This window comes from Somniosus microcephalus, chromosome 19 (assembly GCF_052327205.1).
Source record: "Somniosus microcephalus isolate GS21.2 chromosome 19, FLI_Smic_1.0, whole genome shotgun sequence".
NCBI lineage: Eukaryota > Metazoa > Chordata > Chondrichthyes > Squaliformes > Somniosidae > Somniosus > Somniosus microcephalus.
In genome coordinates this window covers 19,087,715-19,106,676 of record NC_141005.1, presented here as the reverse complement: position 1 = coordinate 19,106,676, position 18,962 = coordinate 19,087,715, and the positions used below count along the sequence as shown (strand labels likewise).

Here is an 18,962-nt window from a genome sequence, read left to right as displayed (position 1 = left end):
CGAATGGCCTCCTTCTATTCTATGATTCTATGAACATGGACAGAACTATTTGCTGGAGTGAGAATTCCTCTTGACATTTGTAGCTGTTCAGCTGATTTTAGGTACGAGCAGAATTCAGATTCGAAAAGCTGATTATTTTTTGGCTTGCATTGACACAATCTGTGGGGAGCTTGTTTTGACTGGGATCATCAGCTTCGCTCCAGGCTTCTATGCTATTGATCCTGGATCAATAAATGTTAATCCACTGGACTGCTGCAATACATATCTTGCTCAGCTTCCCGCTACCCTGTCCTGGCTTAGTTTATTTTCCCATGTCAGTTTGGCTCAGTAAGTAGCACTCTCGCCTCTAGGGCAGAAGGTTCTGAGTTTGAGCCCCATTCCAGGCACTGAGTACATAATCTATGCCCACACTCTAGTGCAGTACTGAGAGCATGCCCTTCAGAGGAGACATTAAACCAAGGTTTTGTGTATTCTCTTTCTTTTATATAAAAGATATTGTTCTGCCTTTCTTTGTCTCCACACACCGTCTGCATTGAGACGGTACAAACCCATCTTGCTTCCTGGCTTTTGCCAATGGTGTTCTCAAACTTTTGCTGTGGTAAGTGCCAGAGATGCTCACACAGGGAAGGCTCGGCTTCTATTCACTTCTTCCTCTCCCCCACCAGTGACCTGGCTGAAATTGCGAGCTCGCTACACGTTGGATACTGAGCATCACCATGTCTTACTGCATAGCATTGTGTTGTGTATATATATATATATATATATATATATTATATATATATATATATATACTGATGTAAAAAGACTACCGAGTGCTTGGTTTGAGTATAAAACAAGGCTTTAATCAACTGTTTCACAACCATGAGATTTCTAGTTACATCACTAGTTCCTGGTTACAGAAACATCCTGAGCAAGCTGGGCCCATGCACAAGTATTTATACTCCTTGGACAGTGCCACCAGCTGGCCGCCCAGTGTTACTTCATGAGTCATGATAAGATTCATGACATATACTTCTTATTTTTAATTTTTATTGATTTTATTTCTATTTTTCAGACCATGTTACTGGAGCGAATTCATGTAGCTCAGCAACCAAATTGTGAGGGAACGTTTAACGTCTTTTACCAGATGTTGGCCGGCTTGGACCTATCAATCAGGTAGAGTGCGGACTTGACTTTTCCATTTGTGAAGATTGAGGTCAGCCTTCCACACTCCCATTGCAAATGTTTTGCTTGTCGCTGAAGTACTGTCCCTTCATTTTTACTTTTAAGGTATTTTGGAGCTACTGTCCTTTATATTGTGAGATTTTAGACACTAGCAGATCTATGTGTGCATGCGGGTCATGATTAAAATAGCTAGGCAGAGAATGTGCCCTTTGTACCCTGGGAACACCTTCCCTGCAGTTGCTGCTGGCACCAGAATATATTTTTGCAATGTGGTGACAGAACAAATGTCTAACCTGAGGCACGTTGGTGCTTTTATCTTAAAGGGATATTCTGGGATTGTCATGCATTGGGTTATATAAGCATGGCCAAGTATAACTAATTTACAGGGAACTTTGTGCTATCCGGCACCAACGGGACCGAGCTGCTGCCGTTGCCTCAAAACTGCCAGACACTCCAGAGTTAATGTTGAAAGATACAGAGATTTTTTATCTCCGTATCTGACAACAAACACTGTTGCTTAGCAACAGCTTCTAAACACTCGGGTGTGGCTGCAAGCGTCTGTAGCTGAAGCTGTTGCTATAGCTACAGACCTTGCAGTGCTTGACTGGGGAAAAAAAAGCAACGAGAACTAAAAAAACGTATAGAAAACGGCTCCTGATTTTTGCCGGTGGCTCCAGCTTGCCGGATGGTTCGCCTCCGGATAGCACAAAGTTTCCTGTACCTCTGTAAATTTGAGGTCATCTCCTATGAGGAGAGAATGAGTAGATTGGGCCGATACTCTCTGGAGTTTAGAAGAATGAGAGGTGATCTCATTGAAACATGTAAGATTCTGAGGAGGATTGACAGGGTAGATGCTGAGAGGTTGTTTCCCCTGGCTGGAGAGGCTAGAACTAGGGGGCGTAGTCTCAGGATAAGGGGTCGGCCATTTAAGACTGAGATGAGGAGGAATTTCTTCACTCAGAGGGTTGTGAATCTTTGGAATTCTCTGCCCCAGAGGGCTGTGGATGCTGAATCGTTGAGTATATTCAAGGCTGAGATCGATAGATTTTTGGACTTTAGGGGAACCAAGGGATATGGGGTTTGGGCGGGAAAGTGGAGTTGAGGTCGAAGATCAGTCATGATCTTATAGAGTGGGGCTCGAGGGGCCATATGGCCTACTCCTCCTAATTCCTATGTTCTTATGTCATCCAAAACTCTGCCGCCCGCATCCTAACTCACACCAAGTCCCGTTCTCCCATCACCCCTGTGCTCGCTGAACTATATTGACTGCCGGTTAAACAACGCCTCGATTTTAAAATTCTCACCTTTGTTTTCAAATCCCTCCATGGGCTCGGTGATTCCAGGTTAGATGGGAGAAAATTCAGCGCAGGTTCCAGCTCCTGATTGCCAACTGGTGACCTCTGCTGAAAATTGTTTGTGTGTGGCTGTTGGCTAAAGGCAGGATTAGACTTGGCTGTGATTACTTCTCCCAACAAGGCCCAATAGCCTGCCACTATTAGTTGGCTGCTTGGGTGAGGTACAGAAGGGCTTATGGGATAGCATTCCAGCATATAGGAGGCAAGATAGGGAATATATTTCCACTCATGGCTCACAAGAAATTTACCACACATATCCACGTACCTGCAATTGTGTTTTTCACCCCATCCACCCAGTCATTTATTCATTCATATTTGCTTGTATTTTGAGAGTGGAATTGTGATATAACCGCAATATTGATAGCGTTCTGAAATGGAATTAAATAGTGAATGGATTGTGTGGTGATTGGCCACAAGGCGGCAGTACGAGGCAGCAATATCTGTATCAAAAACGTAATTCTTTGTGTTTGACCTTAGCGGGGAATATGCAGTGTCAGGCTTCTTGGGAGTTATTGTTTTGTGTCATGTTATGCTTACAACCAAAATCTTTTTCTGTACCCTTTTTTCCTTTTCTAAATGCACACGGACACAGAATATTGCAACCAAATCCCTCGCATGTGCTACTTCGGCCTTTAGCTATTATCATCGGTTCCTGGTTGGGATTTGAGGTGTCGCTCACTGTTCACCCACACCTCCCACGTACCTCCTACCGTACGAATTGTGGGTGTACACCCACCAATTCCTGGCATGGTGCTGCCTCACCACATGACCCCCAGTTTTCCAATGCCAATTCATTGCTTCAGGGTAATGGGCCGGATTTTCCCGATCAGAGGCTTCCTACGGGCGGATGCCTCCGATCGGAAAAAATCTATGCACTTACTTGCTGGCTCCGTAGGTCCCGAGACTTGCGATCCTGGGCCTCTCCCGGTCCGTGCGTGCAGAGGCCCAGGTATCCCAGGGGTGCAGGCGGTTCGCAAGCGCCCCTGGGATCACGTGGGCCATGGGGAACCAATCAAAGAAGGGAATCTCCCTGCACACTTTTGACCGGTCTCTACGCACAGATCTGTCAAAAGTATGAATGGGGATCACTCAAAAATTGCAGTTAAACATTAAATACATTTTTTTTAAATCACATATTTAAAATGAGTTAAAATTACATTAAATTAAATATTTTAAACAAAAATTTAATTTTTTGAAAAAAATAATTAGTTTTTTACAGGGCTAAAAATAAAATTTTTAAATTATAAATGATTGAAAATTAAAGAAACTCTTATGCTGGTAAAAGCAGGCGTAAGATTTTTAAAGGTTTTCAGTGGGTGGAGGTTGTGCAGAAAGCGGAACTCTCCGCCCGCAGAGGCCCTTCTCCTGGGCAGGCGGATGATCTGTCAAGAGGATTCTTGACGGATCACAAGTGCCGGTTTTCAGCGTATGCGCTCTGCATGCCTGTAACCGGCACTTGCGAGGCCCCTACGGGTGTGTACGCACCTCGTACGCACCCGTGGGGGTCGGAATATCCGGCCCATTATGTTTGAGTTCTCTGTATGTGGCTCGGTGTCAAATTGTATCTGATGACGCTCCCGTGAAGCGCCTTGGGACGTTTTACTACGTTAGAGGTCCTATATAAATGCAAGTTCTTGTTGCTGTTGTCCTCCTCTTCCCTGCACCAAACTCCAGTAAATGCCAAGGGGGTCATGCGACCAAATCAGGACTGAAGTGTTTATAATTTATCATGCCGGCCTGGGATTGAGGGGCCAGCTGGGATTACCCCCCCCCACCCCCCACCCCACCAGCTCTGCAGGCAGTAACCATGACAATTATTGTGTGTCATGTTTTTAACAGGTCGGAGCTCCGTTTGCACCAGATGGCTGAGAGCCAGATTTTTGGAATTGTACCATTGACCAAGGTAAGTGAAGCTGAGGACTGCGTCACGGTGCAGATGAGGCAGCGTGCATGTGGCGCCCGTGGCAGACTTGCACCAGTGCCAGTATTATGGACTGGGTGAGGGGAAATGACACTAGTACCAGGTGACGGGACGTGAGGGGCATGGCTAGGGATTGCGGAAAGGATTTCACTCCGAAATATATTCATTTGGAATCACTCAAAAAATCGCTGCAAACCCATCACATTTTTAACCTTAATCTTCTTAATAATGCTTTAAATACACAAACTACAAAAGGTTCTCAGAATGGTAGCAAGCCAATAATTATTGGTGCAGAGAAGTCCAAAAGGAAGGTGTCTTTGTGGGAAATAAGATGCTTGGCTCATTTATTGAAGGGGGAAGGGAGGAAGTATCCCATAATATTGTCAGCGATGACGTGTTTTGACATGACCGCAAAATCACGTCGTGTCGGCACTTTACAACTCGATGCTAAGATGAGAGAGGAATGAGCTTCAATGGGCCAACTGGTCTTTTCTTAGCCTTGACTTTACTTGTGTTCTGATGTAAACGGGCTTCTGCGAGGAAGCAAATCTTTACAAAGATGAGAACAAATGTAATAATCCATTGTCTGTGGGTGCTGCAGCTAAAATGCTCAGTCCAGTGGTAACCCAGTGTCTTTTGGATGTGGAAGGAGTCCATTCATCGCAGGTCTACTGTAGGCCCTAACAGGCTAGAGACCTTGTTGGATGGCCTGGGGGTAGTCGTACCACTGCCACCTCTCACTGACACCACTAAGCACTACAAGGATTTCCCTTACGATAGCAAAATACTGCGGATGCTGGAAATCCGAAATAACAACAGAAAATGCTGGAAAAACTCAGCAGGCCAGGGCAGCATCTGTGGAGAGAGAAACAGAGTTAACGTTTCAGGTTGATGACCCTTCGTCAGAACTGAGAAAAAAGCAGGAAAGGGAACAGATTTTAAAGCAAGTTGGGGGCTGGGAAAAGGGGGAGGGGATGAAAGAACAAAAGGGAAGGTCAGTGATGGGATAGAAAGCAGGAGAGATAAAGAGACACTAAGAGATATTGAAGGCCAGAGGAGGTGGTAATGGGACAGGTAAAGGAATAAAGAATGGCTCTGGATGAAGTGTGAATGGCGCTGGCAGAATGAGGGACAGCTGCCATGTGGGAGGGAAGAAAAAAGGCCAGACGAAAGTGTGGATTAAAAAAAAATTAATTATATAATATGTGATAGGGGCCGAGGTTATGATCTGAAATTGTTGAACTCTATGTTGAGTCCAGAGGGCTGTAGAGTGCCTAATCGGAAGATGAGGTGCTGTTCCTCGAGCTTACACTGAGCTTCTGTGGAACAATGCAAGAGGCCAAGGACGGTGAGGATTTCCCTTAGGTGGGTGCTGAACCTTCAGAATGTTTTTGGTTTCCCTCTTTCTACCTCCTCCTTGATTTATTTCATCGTTCTTTCCTCTTTTCAAATTTAGTGCTGTCCTGCACTATGGACCCTTCAGTTGGGTCCAGTTGACTTCAGGAGCCCACTGCAGAGGCAGGCATTTTTCTGTGAACTCAGAATGGTTTTTTTTGTTGTTGTTGACGTATTTGACTCTTTGTTTGTCTTTCACAACAACTCCAGGCAGTAAAACAAAGGACCTTCCTCTCCACTCTGTAGATGTTGACTCATGAAATGTAGACAAGTATAGAAATTAATGAACTACAGATAGAGATTGTACCCAACTGGATTTTGTTTTCAAATCCCTCCAAGGCCTCGCCGCTCCCTATCTCTGAAATCTCCTCCAGCCCCACAACCCTCCAAGGTATCTGCGCTCCTCCAATTCTGCCCTCTTGAGCATCCCTGATTGTAATCGCTCAACCATTGGTGGCCGTTCCTTCTGTTGCCGAGGCCCTAATATTTGGGACTCCCTCCCTAAACCTCTACCTCTCTTTCCTCCTTTAAGATGCTCCTTAAAACCTACCTCTTTGACCAAGCGTTTGGTCATCTGCCCTAATATCTCCTTACCTGGCTCCTTATGTGGCTCGGTGTCAAATTTTGTTCGATAACGCTCCTGTGAAACGCCTTGGGACGTTTTACTACGTTAAAGCTGCTATATAAATGCAAGAAGTTGCTTGGACAAGAATAAAAGCTTGTTTTTCTACCATTCCTGGATCAGGTTAGCTACAGGGAGAACCTGGGTCATTCTCTACGTTACAAACTACGAACTCCTCCGCACCAACACTTCACTCTTGCCGCAGCTCGCTTCAAGCAGCTGGGCGTGACATTGCTTCTTTTTCCATTTCCCAGGTCGAGGAGAAGCAGAGAGCCTCCGCGGCGTTCAGCAGACTCCAGGCAGCTATGGAGACACTGGGATTCACGGCAGATGAACAAAAGGCCATTTGGCATGTGCTGGCAGCCATCTACCATCTTGGAGCCGCTGGGGCGTGTAAAGGTAATGCCACTCGCAGGCCGTGGGTTGGTGGAGGAAGGCATTAATCTGCTTCTTGTCATTGGGCAGAATGTATACCTGATGATTCGAGTTGGGCTTTTGAACTGTTTTCCCATAGTTGCCCAAGTAGTTTTATTGAGAGTTTCTTGCGTATCTATATATATAAAAGGATACTTCTGTCTGTCATTCCGTCTGTCTTTCTGTCTGTCTGTCTGTCTTGAATTAACTCGAAAGTTATAGAGCGTACCTACACGTGCATTATGTTGAAAGAAAGCTGACGATTCCAGAACCGTCCTAAGCGTATTTATCTTTCGGCCGGACAAAAATTGTTTGCGCGTTATGCAAAAAACCTTCAAAATTAAACTCATTATCTGCTAAGTAGCATTGATTGACTGACGTCAAGGTCGACCAATCCTGTGCCGGCACGATTGACCAATCCTACAGTTCAGTCGCCTGATGGTTGGCCAATCGCTGCGTCTGTGGGCGGGACTAATGCTTTTCAACTCAGGCTTCGGGCAGCCATTGCTTCACTACTTCCAGCTCAAACTACTCTGCTAATCCAGCTTCGAAAAAGTTAGTATCTCTTTTAAAAATAACAAGATTTACCAAAAACGTTTTATAAGTACTTTCACTTTCATCTTTCAAGGTATTAAAAGGTAGAAATGTTGCCCGGCAGCAGATTGAGAGAGGGACACAGAGACAGGGCCCAAAAGCCTGGGACTCGATTTAAAATGTTGCCCGGCAGCAGATTCACAGAGGGACACAGAGAGGCCCCAAAGCCTGGGACTCGATTTAAACCGCCCGGCCCAAAACAGCCCTGGCAAAGCCGGGCTCCCCCAGCTATAATCTATATTTGGAGTGTAGATCTTGGAGCTTCTTTTTTTCAGACTTGTTCTTAAAGGAAACAGAATTTGAGGTAGTAAACTGGGGGGCGGGGGGGGGAATATTTTTCAGTAGAAATCCAATCAAGGCCTTTAAACTTCAGGTTTGGCATGTATGGGAGCGATGGTATCTGGTTGTCGCTTTGCACAAGTACGGGATACCATGGGATGGCACAAGTTCTTTCCTTCTACAGTTACTGCACATATATTGCATTAATTGGGCTTGTAGTTACCTCAGGAGTAGGGCAAGGAGGGCGAGGAGGAACAGGAGGAGGAGGAACAGGAGGAGGCGGGCGAGGCGGAGGAGGAACAGGAGGATGAGGGCGAGGCAGAGGAGGGTGAGGAGGAGGAGGGCGAGGAGAAGGAGGAACAGGAGGAGGAGGAGGGCGAGGAGGAGGAGGGCGATGCGGAGGAGGGTGAGGAGGAGGAGGAGGGCGAGATGGAGGAGGATGAGGCGGAGGAGGACAAGGAGGAGGAGGAACAGGAGGGAGGGCGGAGGCAACGAGACAATCGGCCATCTGGACGGGCTGTCTGTGACCGGCTCATCAGACTCCGATTCACATGAATGAAACTCCAGATCCCCATAGTTCACCACATCCCCATCATACAAACCTGTCTCATGGCGTATCACAGTGTCCTCCTGGGAGCAAAGGTGAAATGAGAGAGACCACAAAATATTCCAAGCACCCTTAATAAATTTATCTATAAATATATCACATGAATTCTAATAACTAATGACACTTGTGCCTGCCATAGTTGAATAGCTGCCATTGTGTGCAAGGTGTGAGATGTGGGTGTGAGTGTTGCTCGGTAGAGATTGTTGGTGAGTGAGTGCTGGTGGTGTGGTGCATTGAGCAGTGTGTGAAGCTTGTGGTACAGATGGTGGTATGTAGTATTTGTTGAAGCATTCAATCACCCTGACCACCCGTGTGAGCTCGTTAAACTTCCTCCTGCACTGGGTGTTGGTCCTGGGGAGCACAGTGCTGCCCATGACATGGCATGCCACCTCCCTCCACATAGTCCATCAGACTTGTGGCGAGGGCCTCCTGCCAGTTGGTACAGGACCACCCGCCTTCGCTCCACTGCTAAAACCAATGCCTCCAAAGCTTCCTCGGAAAACCCCCGGGCTCTCTTGCTGGGGCAACGATCTGCCATGAAGATTTGTAAATAAGTGTTCCTTCTCTTTGTCCTTCTTCTAATGGCTGTTGAGGCAGCTGCACACCCAACAATGCTGAGAATGAGGTGCTGCAACATCAATGAACCTCCCCTTTAAGCAGCGAAAAAAGCCTGTGGCAATCATTACATGCATTTAGACTACACCCGATATTAGTCCATCTTTTCACTGTAACGCCAATGAACTTGGGTTTTTAGGCTAGATTTATGGCTCCAATCATTTTAACGAGGAGTGAGGATGAATTTTGCGTGCAGTCTAGACGATTTTCACCTGGTGCTAATTCACCATTTTTAGTCTAAACACTGCCCATTCCTTGGCTATAACGAATTTCTAGCCCAAGTACTTATGTTCCCCCCCCTCCTCAAGAAAAGGTTCTTCATGGGTGCTGTCTACACATTGTTTGTGATAACTAAGTGTTCTAATTAGATAATCAATTATAACCTACAGGGAAACACTTTACCTCAGTAAGTGTGCAACCTTGCTTTATGTTGAGTTTAACCAATTTAAGGAACTGTGGTCGGAGAATCTGGTAAACTGAGTGAGCATGGCTTTGGTTTCTACAATGAGCAAGCTACACTGGCACATTTTTTGCCATTGGCGTTTCTTGCGGCTCAGATAGACCATGAGATGCTCCTCTCCTGGGTCATTCGGGATGCCTCTAGCAGCACTGTTCGATGTGTCTATCTGGTTGATGAAATCTCGGGTGTAATCTACACTAGCGGAGTTGATGAATATTAATCTGCTGACGTGCAAGTTAGTCCTGTTGAATGTTGGGGTTATTTAGGTTCCGGCTCTCGTTGGGTGTGCAGTGTGGTATAGATTGTGTTTATGGCAATGGCTGTGTTATAAATCTCATTATTCATCAAGAAACTATTCATGAAATAATGCTAGATGGCCAGCTGGTGGCGCCGTCCAAGGAGTATAAATACTCGGGCATCGGCCCCAGCCATCCAGGGACATTTTGTAAGACAAGGAACTAGTGAATTACAACTAGACCCCCATGTTCTGAAACAAGTTGATTAAAGCCTTGCTTTATGCTCAAATCAAGTGCGTAGTGAGTTTTATTATGTCCGGCTGCATCATTGGGAAGGGAACAGTTCATGGCTGACATGGTAGTGACAGCGCCTAGTGTAACGTTACTGGGGTAGCAGGGATGCAGTGCCAGGCCAATGTCTGGGCAAGGTTGACGCGAGAGTTACAGAACGTGTGGGAGTCTGGGGTAGACGCATGTTGCGGTAAGGGTGAGAGTTTGGTCGTGGAGGGGCTGGCAGCAGGCCCTGGCAGCTGTGCACTGAAGGGTTGTGATGAGCAGCGTATGGGGGACGTTGAAGTGAGACAAGCAGTCGAAGCGGAGATCTGACTATGACAGGAAGATTGGCTCGGAAGAGAAGGCGCGGAGTCATTTCTTTTGTCACGATAGCGCTGGCAGATGGTGCTGAGCATTTAAAAATCTCTCCGGATTGTTAGACAGTCTCACAAGTCATAAGATGTGGACCATCTACAACACAGAAGTGTAGTGATAATCCTATGCAGTGAGTCTAAGGCACATACCACATTACACAACAGAATTTGCACTTGCTGGCAGTGCAGTAGAATAAATGTTACCATTTATAAGGCTATCAGTAACTAACGTATGATCTAGCTGGTGAACTATTCTTTCAGGCTCACTTGATGGATCCCTAAATATCACTGTGCACCACTTATTATCATGAGAGTGAATGGAAGCCATAGGACTGCAGGAGCAGAATTAATGTGTTAACAGAACCTGTTTTGTCTGCAGCACCATGGCTGGACATGTCACCTGCCCAATTTTAGACTGGGCCACCTGAGATTGAGCAGGCAGCTTGAATCTTTCCAAAATGTAATCTGGGCATCAAACGAATGGCTTTCAAATCAGACGTCCATCCCTCCCCACCCATCGCATACCTCCTGAGTTTTACGAGGAGGAGGTGCTTGTGGTTAAAGTTTTCAAGGGATTTTCAGCAGGAAACGTGACCCTCACAATTTGAGCCACGAGTCCGCCCACAGCCACACCCTGGTCCTTTGTTTTTTATATAGACAACTAACCCTGTCCATGACCAAATTTGAATCAAAATGCGCTGAGAAAATAACGTCGGCCTGGTTTTGCGTGACCCCATTGTATCCCTGGTAATCAAGACATTTCATTTCAGTTAGATTACAGGATTTTTTTATATAATGCGTGTTAGGGTTAATATTTTACAGCGATACGTCAACAAAGAGGCTGTTAGTTAATGGAGATTGATATCATTTTTACTCTCTGTACAATTGATTACAATTTGTTCTCTCTGGCTAATCATTTAGGCAAACCATATTGCTTACCTATGTAACAATTAGACGGGATGTAACGATCCGAGAATATTCCCACATCTCCGATATGTTGGATGTTACACAGCATTTTTAGGCTGCATCTTGAAGAGGTGCTTAAGAAACACTCAAGAATGCGTGATGGAACGCTCTCTATAACAAAGCACGGAACAAGCACACAGCTGGACCTGCCTCTGCGCATTTTATTTCCCCTTTCAGTGCTGGTTTTTTTGGGGAATAGAGAGAAGGAAGAACATTTGAACTGAAGAAACCAGGGTACATACGCTGATCACACACTCCCAGCAGGGCACCGTCCCAGGGGAGGAGCAGGAGTTGGGGAAAAGAGCTACAGTATTGTAGCCTCGTCTCTGACCTGCGCTCCCCTAATGTGCACCTTCTAGGTGTTCTTGGCAGCATCGTTCGGTGAACTTACCTCACCCAATAAATAAGTTCAATGGTATATTCACTCTTACCCTGTTTAGTTAGTTTGGGGGAAGAGGAGTTTATAATTTTTTTTTAAAATTGAGTGCGAGAAGTTAAACAACAACAACAACTTGCATTTATATAGCGCCTTTAATGTAGTAAAACGTTCCAAGGCGCTGCACACGAGTATTATAGGGCAAAACATTTTGACACTGAGCCACATAAGGGGAAATTAGGGCCGACTGCCAAAAGCTTGGTCAAAGAGGTAGGTTTTAAGGAGCGCCTTAAAAGAGGAGAGAGAGGTAGCGAGGCGGAGAGGTTTAGGCAGGGAATTCCAGAGCTTAGGCCCTAGGCAACAGAAAACCAAAGCAAAGCAACAAGAAGCAGAGATTGCTTCAAGTGTTATTATCAGTAATTGGGTACAAAATGTACTGAGGCCCGAAATTAATTGTTGCTCAGGTTTATTGGGACTGGAGATGGTGTGGTCCCACACTGAAAGGAGAAGACTAGTCTAAGAGAGAGGTTTTGGTTTACATAGAAACATAGAAGATAGGAGCAGGAGTAGGCCATTCGGCCCTTCGAGCCTGCTCCGCCATTCAACGAGATCATGGCTGATCATCCAAACCCTAGCACCCGGTCCCTATACTGACAGCCATCCCACCCAAGCCCTATCCCCATAACCCCGTAACCCCACATATTTAATCCCCCCTAACACTAAGGGCCAATTTTTATCATGGCCAATCAACCTAACCCGCACATCTTTGGACTGTGGGAGGAAACCGGAGCACCCGGAGAAAACCCACGCAAACATGGAGAGAATGTGCAAACTCCACACAGACAGTCACCCGAGGCCGGATTTGAACCTGGGTCCCTGGCTTTGATTTGAAGTGCATGTGTGTGTAAAACTTAAAAACGTATCTTCATAAAAATAGCACTTAAAGTTTTTTATTAAAATTTCAAGTTTTGTATCACAGTGGAGATCGCATTACCAGTTGGCTTCTCTGGTTGGTACTACAGTATTACCCCAGTTTGATCCAGTCATGGTCCCTCTTTTGATCAATGGAGTTGTTCTGGGAAGCTTAGGGCTCGGCCCCATCAGTCACGCCGCAGGAGTGACCTACCAACCAACACCCTGGATCTCTGATGAGTGGACAAGTTGACTTTTTTTTAAGAAGCTCCTCCTAGACTTTCCTTTCCCCATAACTGATGGCATGGGACAGACAGGAAAGCTCCCAGTTCGGAATGGTTTCAAGTTTGCATTTCCTTTATGGTCCCAAAACTGGCCCCAAAAAACCCTAATAATTAAAAGACAAAATACTGCGGATGCTGGAAATCTGAAATAAAAACAGAAAATGCTGGAAATACTCAGCAGGTCAGGCAGCATCTGTGGAGAGAGAAACAGAGTTAACGTTTCAGGTCGATGAGCTTTCATCAGAACTGGAAAATGTTACAGATGTAACAGGTTTTAAGCAAGTATAGAGGCAGGGAAAGGGGGAGGGGAGGAAAGAACAAAAGGGTGTAAGGCGGGAGTGATTGAATGAACAGCAGAATCATTACCAGCACCTACTGTCCGAATGAAATGGGAGCAGTGGTTATGATCTGAAATTGTTGAACTCGATGTTGAGTCCGGAAGGCTGTAAAGTGCTGAATTGAAAGATGAGGTGCTGTTCCTCGAGCTTACGCTGAGCTTCATTGGAACAGTGTAGGAGGACGGAGAAGTCGGAGTGGGATGGAGAATTAAAACGATAGGTGACCGGAAGCTCGGGGTCACGCTTGCAGGCTGAATGGGTGATGGCTTTGCTGAACACCTCCGATCAGCGTTTGGTCTCCCCAGTGTAGAGGAGACCGCATCATGAACAGCAAATGCAGCATACTAAATTGAAAGTAGTACAAGTAAATCACTGTTTCACCTGGAAAGGAGTGCTTGGGACTCTGGGCGGTGGGAAGGGAGGAGGTGAAAGGGCAGGTGTTGCATCTCCTGAGCTTGCAGGGGAAGGTGCTCTGGGGAAGGGGAAGGGGTGTTGGGGGTGATGGAAGAGTGGACCAGGGTGTCGCGGAGGGAGTGGCCCCTTCGGAATGCTGAAAGGCGGGGGAGGGGAAGATGTGTTTGGTGGTGGGATCACGCTGGAGGTGGCGGAAATGGCGGAGGATGATCCGTTGAATATGGAGGCTGGTGGGGTGGAAGGTGAGGGCAAGGGGAACCCTATCATGGCTCTGGTAATTTAAAGCACCTCTTACTTTTCTTTCAAGGTTCTTTGTTATTATGGGGGGGGGGGGAATTAAATTCTGTACGGTTGTTGTGCTTTTAGCATCCATCAAAATGATTTAAAAGCTGTTTGTTCCTAAGTATAATGATCTCATTCCCTGCGGCCCAGATAAGTGTTCACGTATAGTTACTTGCTGTAATTTCTGGAGAGTGAGGTAATAAGAGCAATTGTTCCTAAACACCTGTCGGAGGAGTTTGCTACAGTACTTGTCTGACTTGGACAGAACGATGGGCAAGGGATAACTGGAATTAAACCTTGGCTCGGTGGCCTGGGGCGGTGTCTGGATGAAAAGCCACCTTCCTGTTTGTAATTTGGATTTTCACAAACCAATTCCCGGTCCAATTGTTTTAGCTATTTTTGGATTATAAAAAATAAATGGGCTAGAGGATTTTCCCTACGGGGAGCTTATATAGATATGCACATTGACACATAAACATAGGGGATGCATAATGCATGATGTGATTACACACAGAGTTTGGCTCTTCAGTGCTTGATAAGGCTGCTTAACAAGGACATTTCTTGCTGCATTTCCCTCAATTTTTGATCCATTTTCAAAATAATTAATTGACTCGTCAGATTCAATATTAATCCAAAGTTCATCAAATTTAAAGGCTCCCCTGATGTTCAGTGAGTTTGTCTGGTCAGTAGACCAGATACAAGACACAACACTTCACTAAACCCTTTTGATGATATAAAACTTAATCTGGACGAGCATCCAACTGTAAATCTTATACATGAGACTGTTTGCCATCCTATTCGACCCCGAACTTAGCTTCCAACCCCGTATACTCTTTATCGCAAGCAACAGCCTGCTTCCACCTCCGTAACATCACCTGCCTCAGCTCATCTGCCGCTGAAACCCTCGCCCATGCCTTTGTCATCTCTGATGTAATAAAACTCACTACGCACTTGGTTCAAGTATAAAGCAAGGCTTTAATCAACTTGTTTCAAAACATGGAGGTCTAGTTGTACTTCACTAGTTCCTGTTTGCAAAATGTCCTGGGAAAGCTGGGCCCACGCCCAAGTATTTATACTCCTTGGACGGTGCCACCAGCTGGCCGTCCAGTGTTATTTCATGAGTCTTTCTTCATGGATCATAAGATTCATAACAATCTCCAGACTCGACTATTTCCCAATGCTCTGCTGGTTGGCCTTCCATCCTCCACACTGTAAACTTCAGCTTATCCAAAACTCTTACTGCTCACGTCCTATCTAGTGCCCGTTCCTGCTCGCCCGTCACCCCTGTCCTTGCTGACCTAATTTGGCTCCATGGTTGCCCCAGTGTCTCCAAGTTAAAATTCTCGTCCTCATGTTTAAATCTCTTCATGGCCTTGCCCCTCCCTATATCTGTAGCACCCTGCACCCCTACAACTTCCACCTCCACCACTCTCCGTTCTTCTGACTCTGGCCTTTTGTGCAATCCCCCTTTCTTCGCCCCATCATTGCCAGGCAGGCCTTCAGCTAGAGGGTTATGCTGATACAGTTAGATGTGGAAGGACGGGAGGAGGCTCGAGTGGAGCATAAGCACTGGCATGGACCGAATGGCCTGTTTCTGTGCTGCACATTCTGTGTAATTTTATGTAGCTGACTCGGCCCCAAGCTCTGGATTTTCCTGCTTATGCCTCTCCACCTCCCTCTCCTCCTTATGAGCCTCCTTAAAACCCACCTATTTACCAAGCTTTTAATCATCCCTCTTAATATCTCCTTCTTTGGCTTGGCATCCATTTATTTCTGATTACTCCTTTGTGAAGTAGCTGGGGATGTTTTTCTACATTTAAGGCAATATATAAAGTTCTATAGTACACTATACTCGAGGTAAAGAAGTTTCCCCTGAATTCTCCATTGACTTTATTAGTGACTATCTTATATTTATGGCCCCTAGTTCTGGTCTCCCCCACAAGTAGAAACATCTTCTCTACGTCTACCCGAGCAAATCCTTTCATGACCTTAAAGACCTCTATCAGGACACACCTCAGCCTTTTCTTTTCTAGAGAAAAGAGTCCCAGCCTGTTCAGTCTCTCCTAAGAACATAAGAAATAGGCGCAGGAGTAGGCCATTCAGCCCCTCGAGCCTGCTCCACCATTCAATGAGATCATGGCTGATCTTCTGCCTCAACTCCATTCACCGGCTCTATCCAAGTCAGTACCTTACCCCCAATCCCATGTGCTTTAACTTTGCACGCTAATCTCTTACGCGGGACCTTATCGAAAGCCTTCTGAAAGTCCAAATACACCACATCCACTGGTTCTCCCTTATCTATTCTACCAGTTACATCCTTAAAAATTCCAGTAAATTAGTCAAGCATGATTTACCTTTTGTAAATCCATGTTGACTTTGTCCGATCCTGTCACTGTTTTCCAAGTGCCCTGCTATTACATCTTTTATAATGGACTCTAGCATTTTCCCCACTACCGATGTCAGACTTACCGGTCTATAATTCCCTGTTTTCTCTCTACCACCTTTTTTAAATAGTGGGGTTACATTAGCTATCCTCCAATCCATGGGAACTGTTCCAGAGTCTATAGAATTTTAGAAGATGACCAGCAATGCATATACTATTTCTAGAGCCACTTCCTTAAGTACCCCAGGATGTAGATTATCAGGCCCTGGGGATTTATCGGCCTTCAGTCCCGTCAATTTCCCTAACACCATTTCCCTACAAATACTGATTTCTTTCAGTTCCTCCCTCTCATTAGACCCTATGTTCCCCAACATCTCTGGGAGGTTATTTGTGTCCTCCTTTGTGAAGACAGAACCCAAGCATGTATTTAATTGGTCTGCCATTTCTTTGTTCCCCATTACAAATTCCCCTGATTCTGACTGCAAGGGACCTACGCTTGACTTCACCAATCTTTTTCTCTTCACATATCTATAGAAGCTTTTACAGTCAAGAGAATACAGGCTTAGTTTACTCAATCTCTTCTCATATGACAAATAGGTCCTGATAGGTATACTTTCTCAGTTCTGGTATTATCTTAGTAAAAATTGCAGGGCTACGGGGATAGGGCAGGGGAGTGGGACTAGTTGAGAGTCGGCATGGGCCCGATGGGCCAAATGGCCGCCTTCCATGCTGTAACCATTCTATGATTCCATGATTCAACTTTCTTGCATCTTCTCCAGTGCCTCTATATCCTTTTCATAATATGGAAATCAGAACTGTTCACAGTACTCCAAGTATGGTCTAACCAAGGTTCTATAACAAGTTTAACATAACTTCTGTGCTTTTCAATTCTATCCCTGTAGAAATGAACCCCAGTGCTTTGTTTGCTTTTTTTATGGCCTTGTTAACCTGTGTCGCTACTTTTAGTGATTTGTGTATCTGTACCCTCAGATCCCTCTGTTCCTCTACCCTATTTAGACTCTTATTTCCCCAAGGAGTATATGGCCTCTTTATTCTTCTGACCAAAATGCACCACCTCACACTTCTCTATATTGAAGTTCACTTCCGCCCACTGTGATCTCAATGCAAGGCCCTTCCAGGCGGCAAGCCTGCACTGGGAGGGAACCTGGGCCAAATTGTGGACGCCACTGGGACGCCATTGAGAGGAAAATTGGGACTAATATTGCTGGTAGTTTAGGGGGTATTTCTTAATTCTGCCCAATTCTCTGTAAGATGAAACCTGGTAAACCTGCTTATGCTCCTGTACTAAGAGCCATCTCTAACAGACCAACCTTACGCCCAGCTCTAATTACCAATTACGGATTGAGGTTTAAGGCGAGCCCTGCATTTAACTCCTTGTACATGGTCGTAGCCCACCAAGGTGTTTGATATCTCTCATGGCCAAGGAGGCCCTAGATGCTCATGAATCTTCTATTTTTACTGCCATGAGGGTTCTTTTGTAGGGGGGGTGGAAGGGTGACGGGTGGTGGGGCAGAGAAGGAGAGAAAGTGTTTGAATTTGTAAAGTCCCAATTATCCTCTTCTTATAGGAGTTAATGTCAGAGGTGATGATAGCTTCACTGAAAATCTCCAGCAAGTGTGTGCCAATGTAAGATGTCTGCTTGAAGTTTAATACTTTCATCTTATTAAAAGGAAGTGCCAATTTGCCACTGAAGCCTGTTCTTGATCATGCTTTGAGACAGCTCCTGTATATCACTGAGTACATCTGGAAGGATCTGATTATGAAACACTGCATGTTTCAGTTCACGCTCAGTGTATTCTTCACAATGTTATTTATTGGTTTTGTTGAGAGTCAAAACAGAAATGAAACCCCAGAAAATACAGCAGAACTATTGCACTGATGTGGAAGACATCCTCACAGGGAATATTTGAACAAATAAATCCTTTAATCCCTCTTTAAATTGTTTATAATTTGCATGTCCTTTTTTTTTTAATGGCCCCTTTGCATGAATCCTCCAGTGTTACAGCTCTGAAGCAGGCCATTTGGCCCATCGAGACTGGTCCCAATGTTTATCTCCACAGGAGCCACCCGGTCTTAACTGCGCTCCTGCTCACTCTTCATAACCTTGAATATTGCTCCTTTCCCAGCAAGTATCTCATTCTTGTTTAAAGGAATTGGTGGGCTCTGCTTCAAGAATGAGCTGTGATGGCACATCATAACCACCTCATTCTGGAAAGTGATTTATTGCTAATGTTAATAAGCTTCTCTGTTTTGCTTCTTTTTACCTGTTTAACCAAGCGATCCTTTGCATTCACTTGCTTCTTCATCCCCCTCCCTCTGTCTCTCATCCTGTGAACACCTTTTCCATTTCAGACACCAACATACGAACATACGAATTAGGAGCAGGAGTTGGCCACTCGGCCCCTCGAGCCTGCTCCGCCATTCAATAAGATCATGGCTGATCCGATTACTCCACATTCCCGCCTACCCCCAATAACCTTTCACCCCCTTGCTCACCAAGAATCTATCTACCTCTGCCTTAAAAATATTCAAAGACTGCTTCCACCGTCCTCTGAGGAAGAGAGTTCCAAAGACTCATGACCCTCTGTGAGAAAAAATTTCTCCTCCTCTCTGTTTTAAATCGGCGACCCCTTATTTTTAAACAGTGACCCCCTAGTTCTAGAGTCTCCCACAAGAG

At 45.4% G+C, this 18,962-nt stretch overlaps 1 protein-coding gene across 1 annotated transcript in view; it reads left to right on the top strand.

Annotated features, from left to right (window-relative positions):
• LOC147103587 (unconventional myosin-XVIIIb-like) overlaps positions 1 to 18,962 on the top strand; it is a 409,691-nt gene that overhangs the window by 75,571 nt on the left and 315,158 nt on the right. Inside the window, exons 12-14 of the mRNA XM_085962172.1 lie at positions 1,055 to 1,155; positions 4,359 to 4,422; positions 6,712 to 6,856. Coding sequence (XP_085818298.1) covers positions 1,055 to 1,155; positions 4,359 to 4,422; positions 6,712 to 6,856 — 310 coding nt within the window. The remainder of the gene's footprint in view (positions 1 to 1,054; positions 1,156 to 4,358; positions 4,423 to 6,711; positions 6,857 to 18,962) is intronic.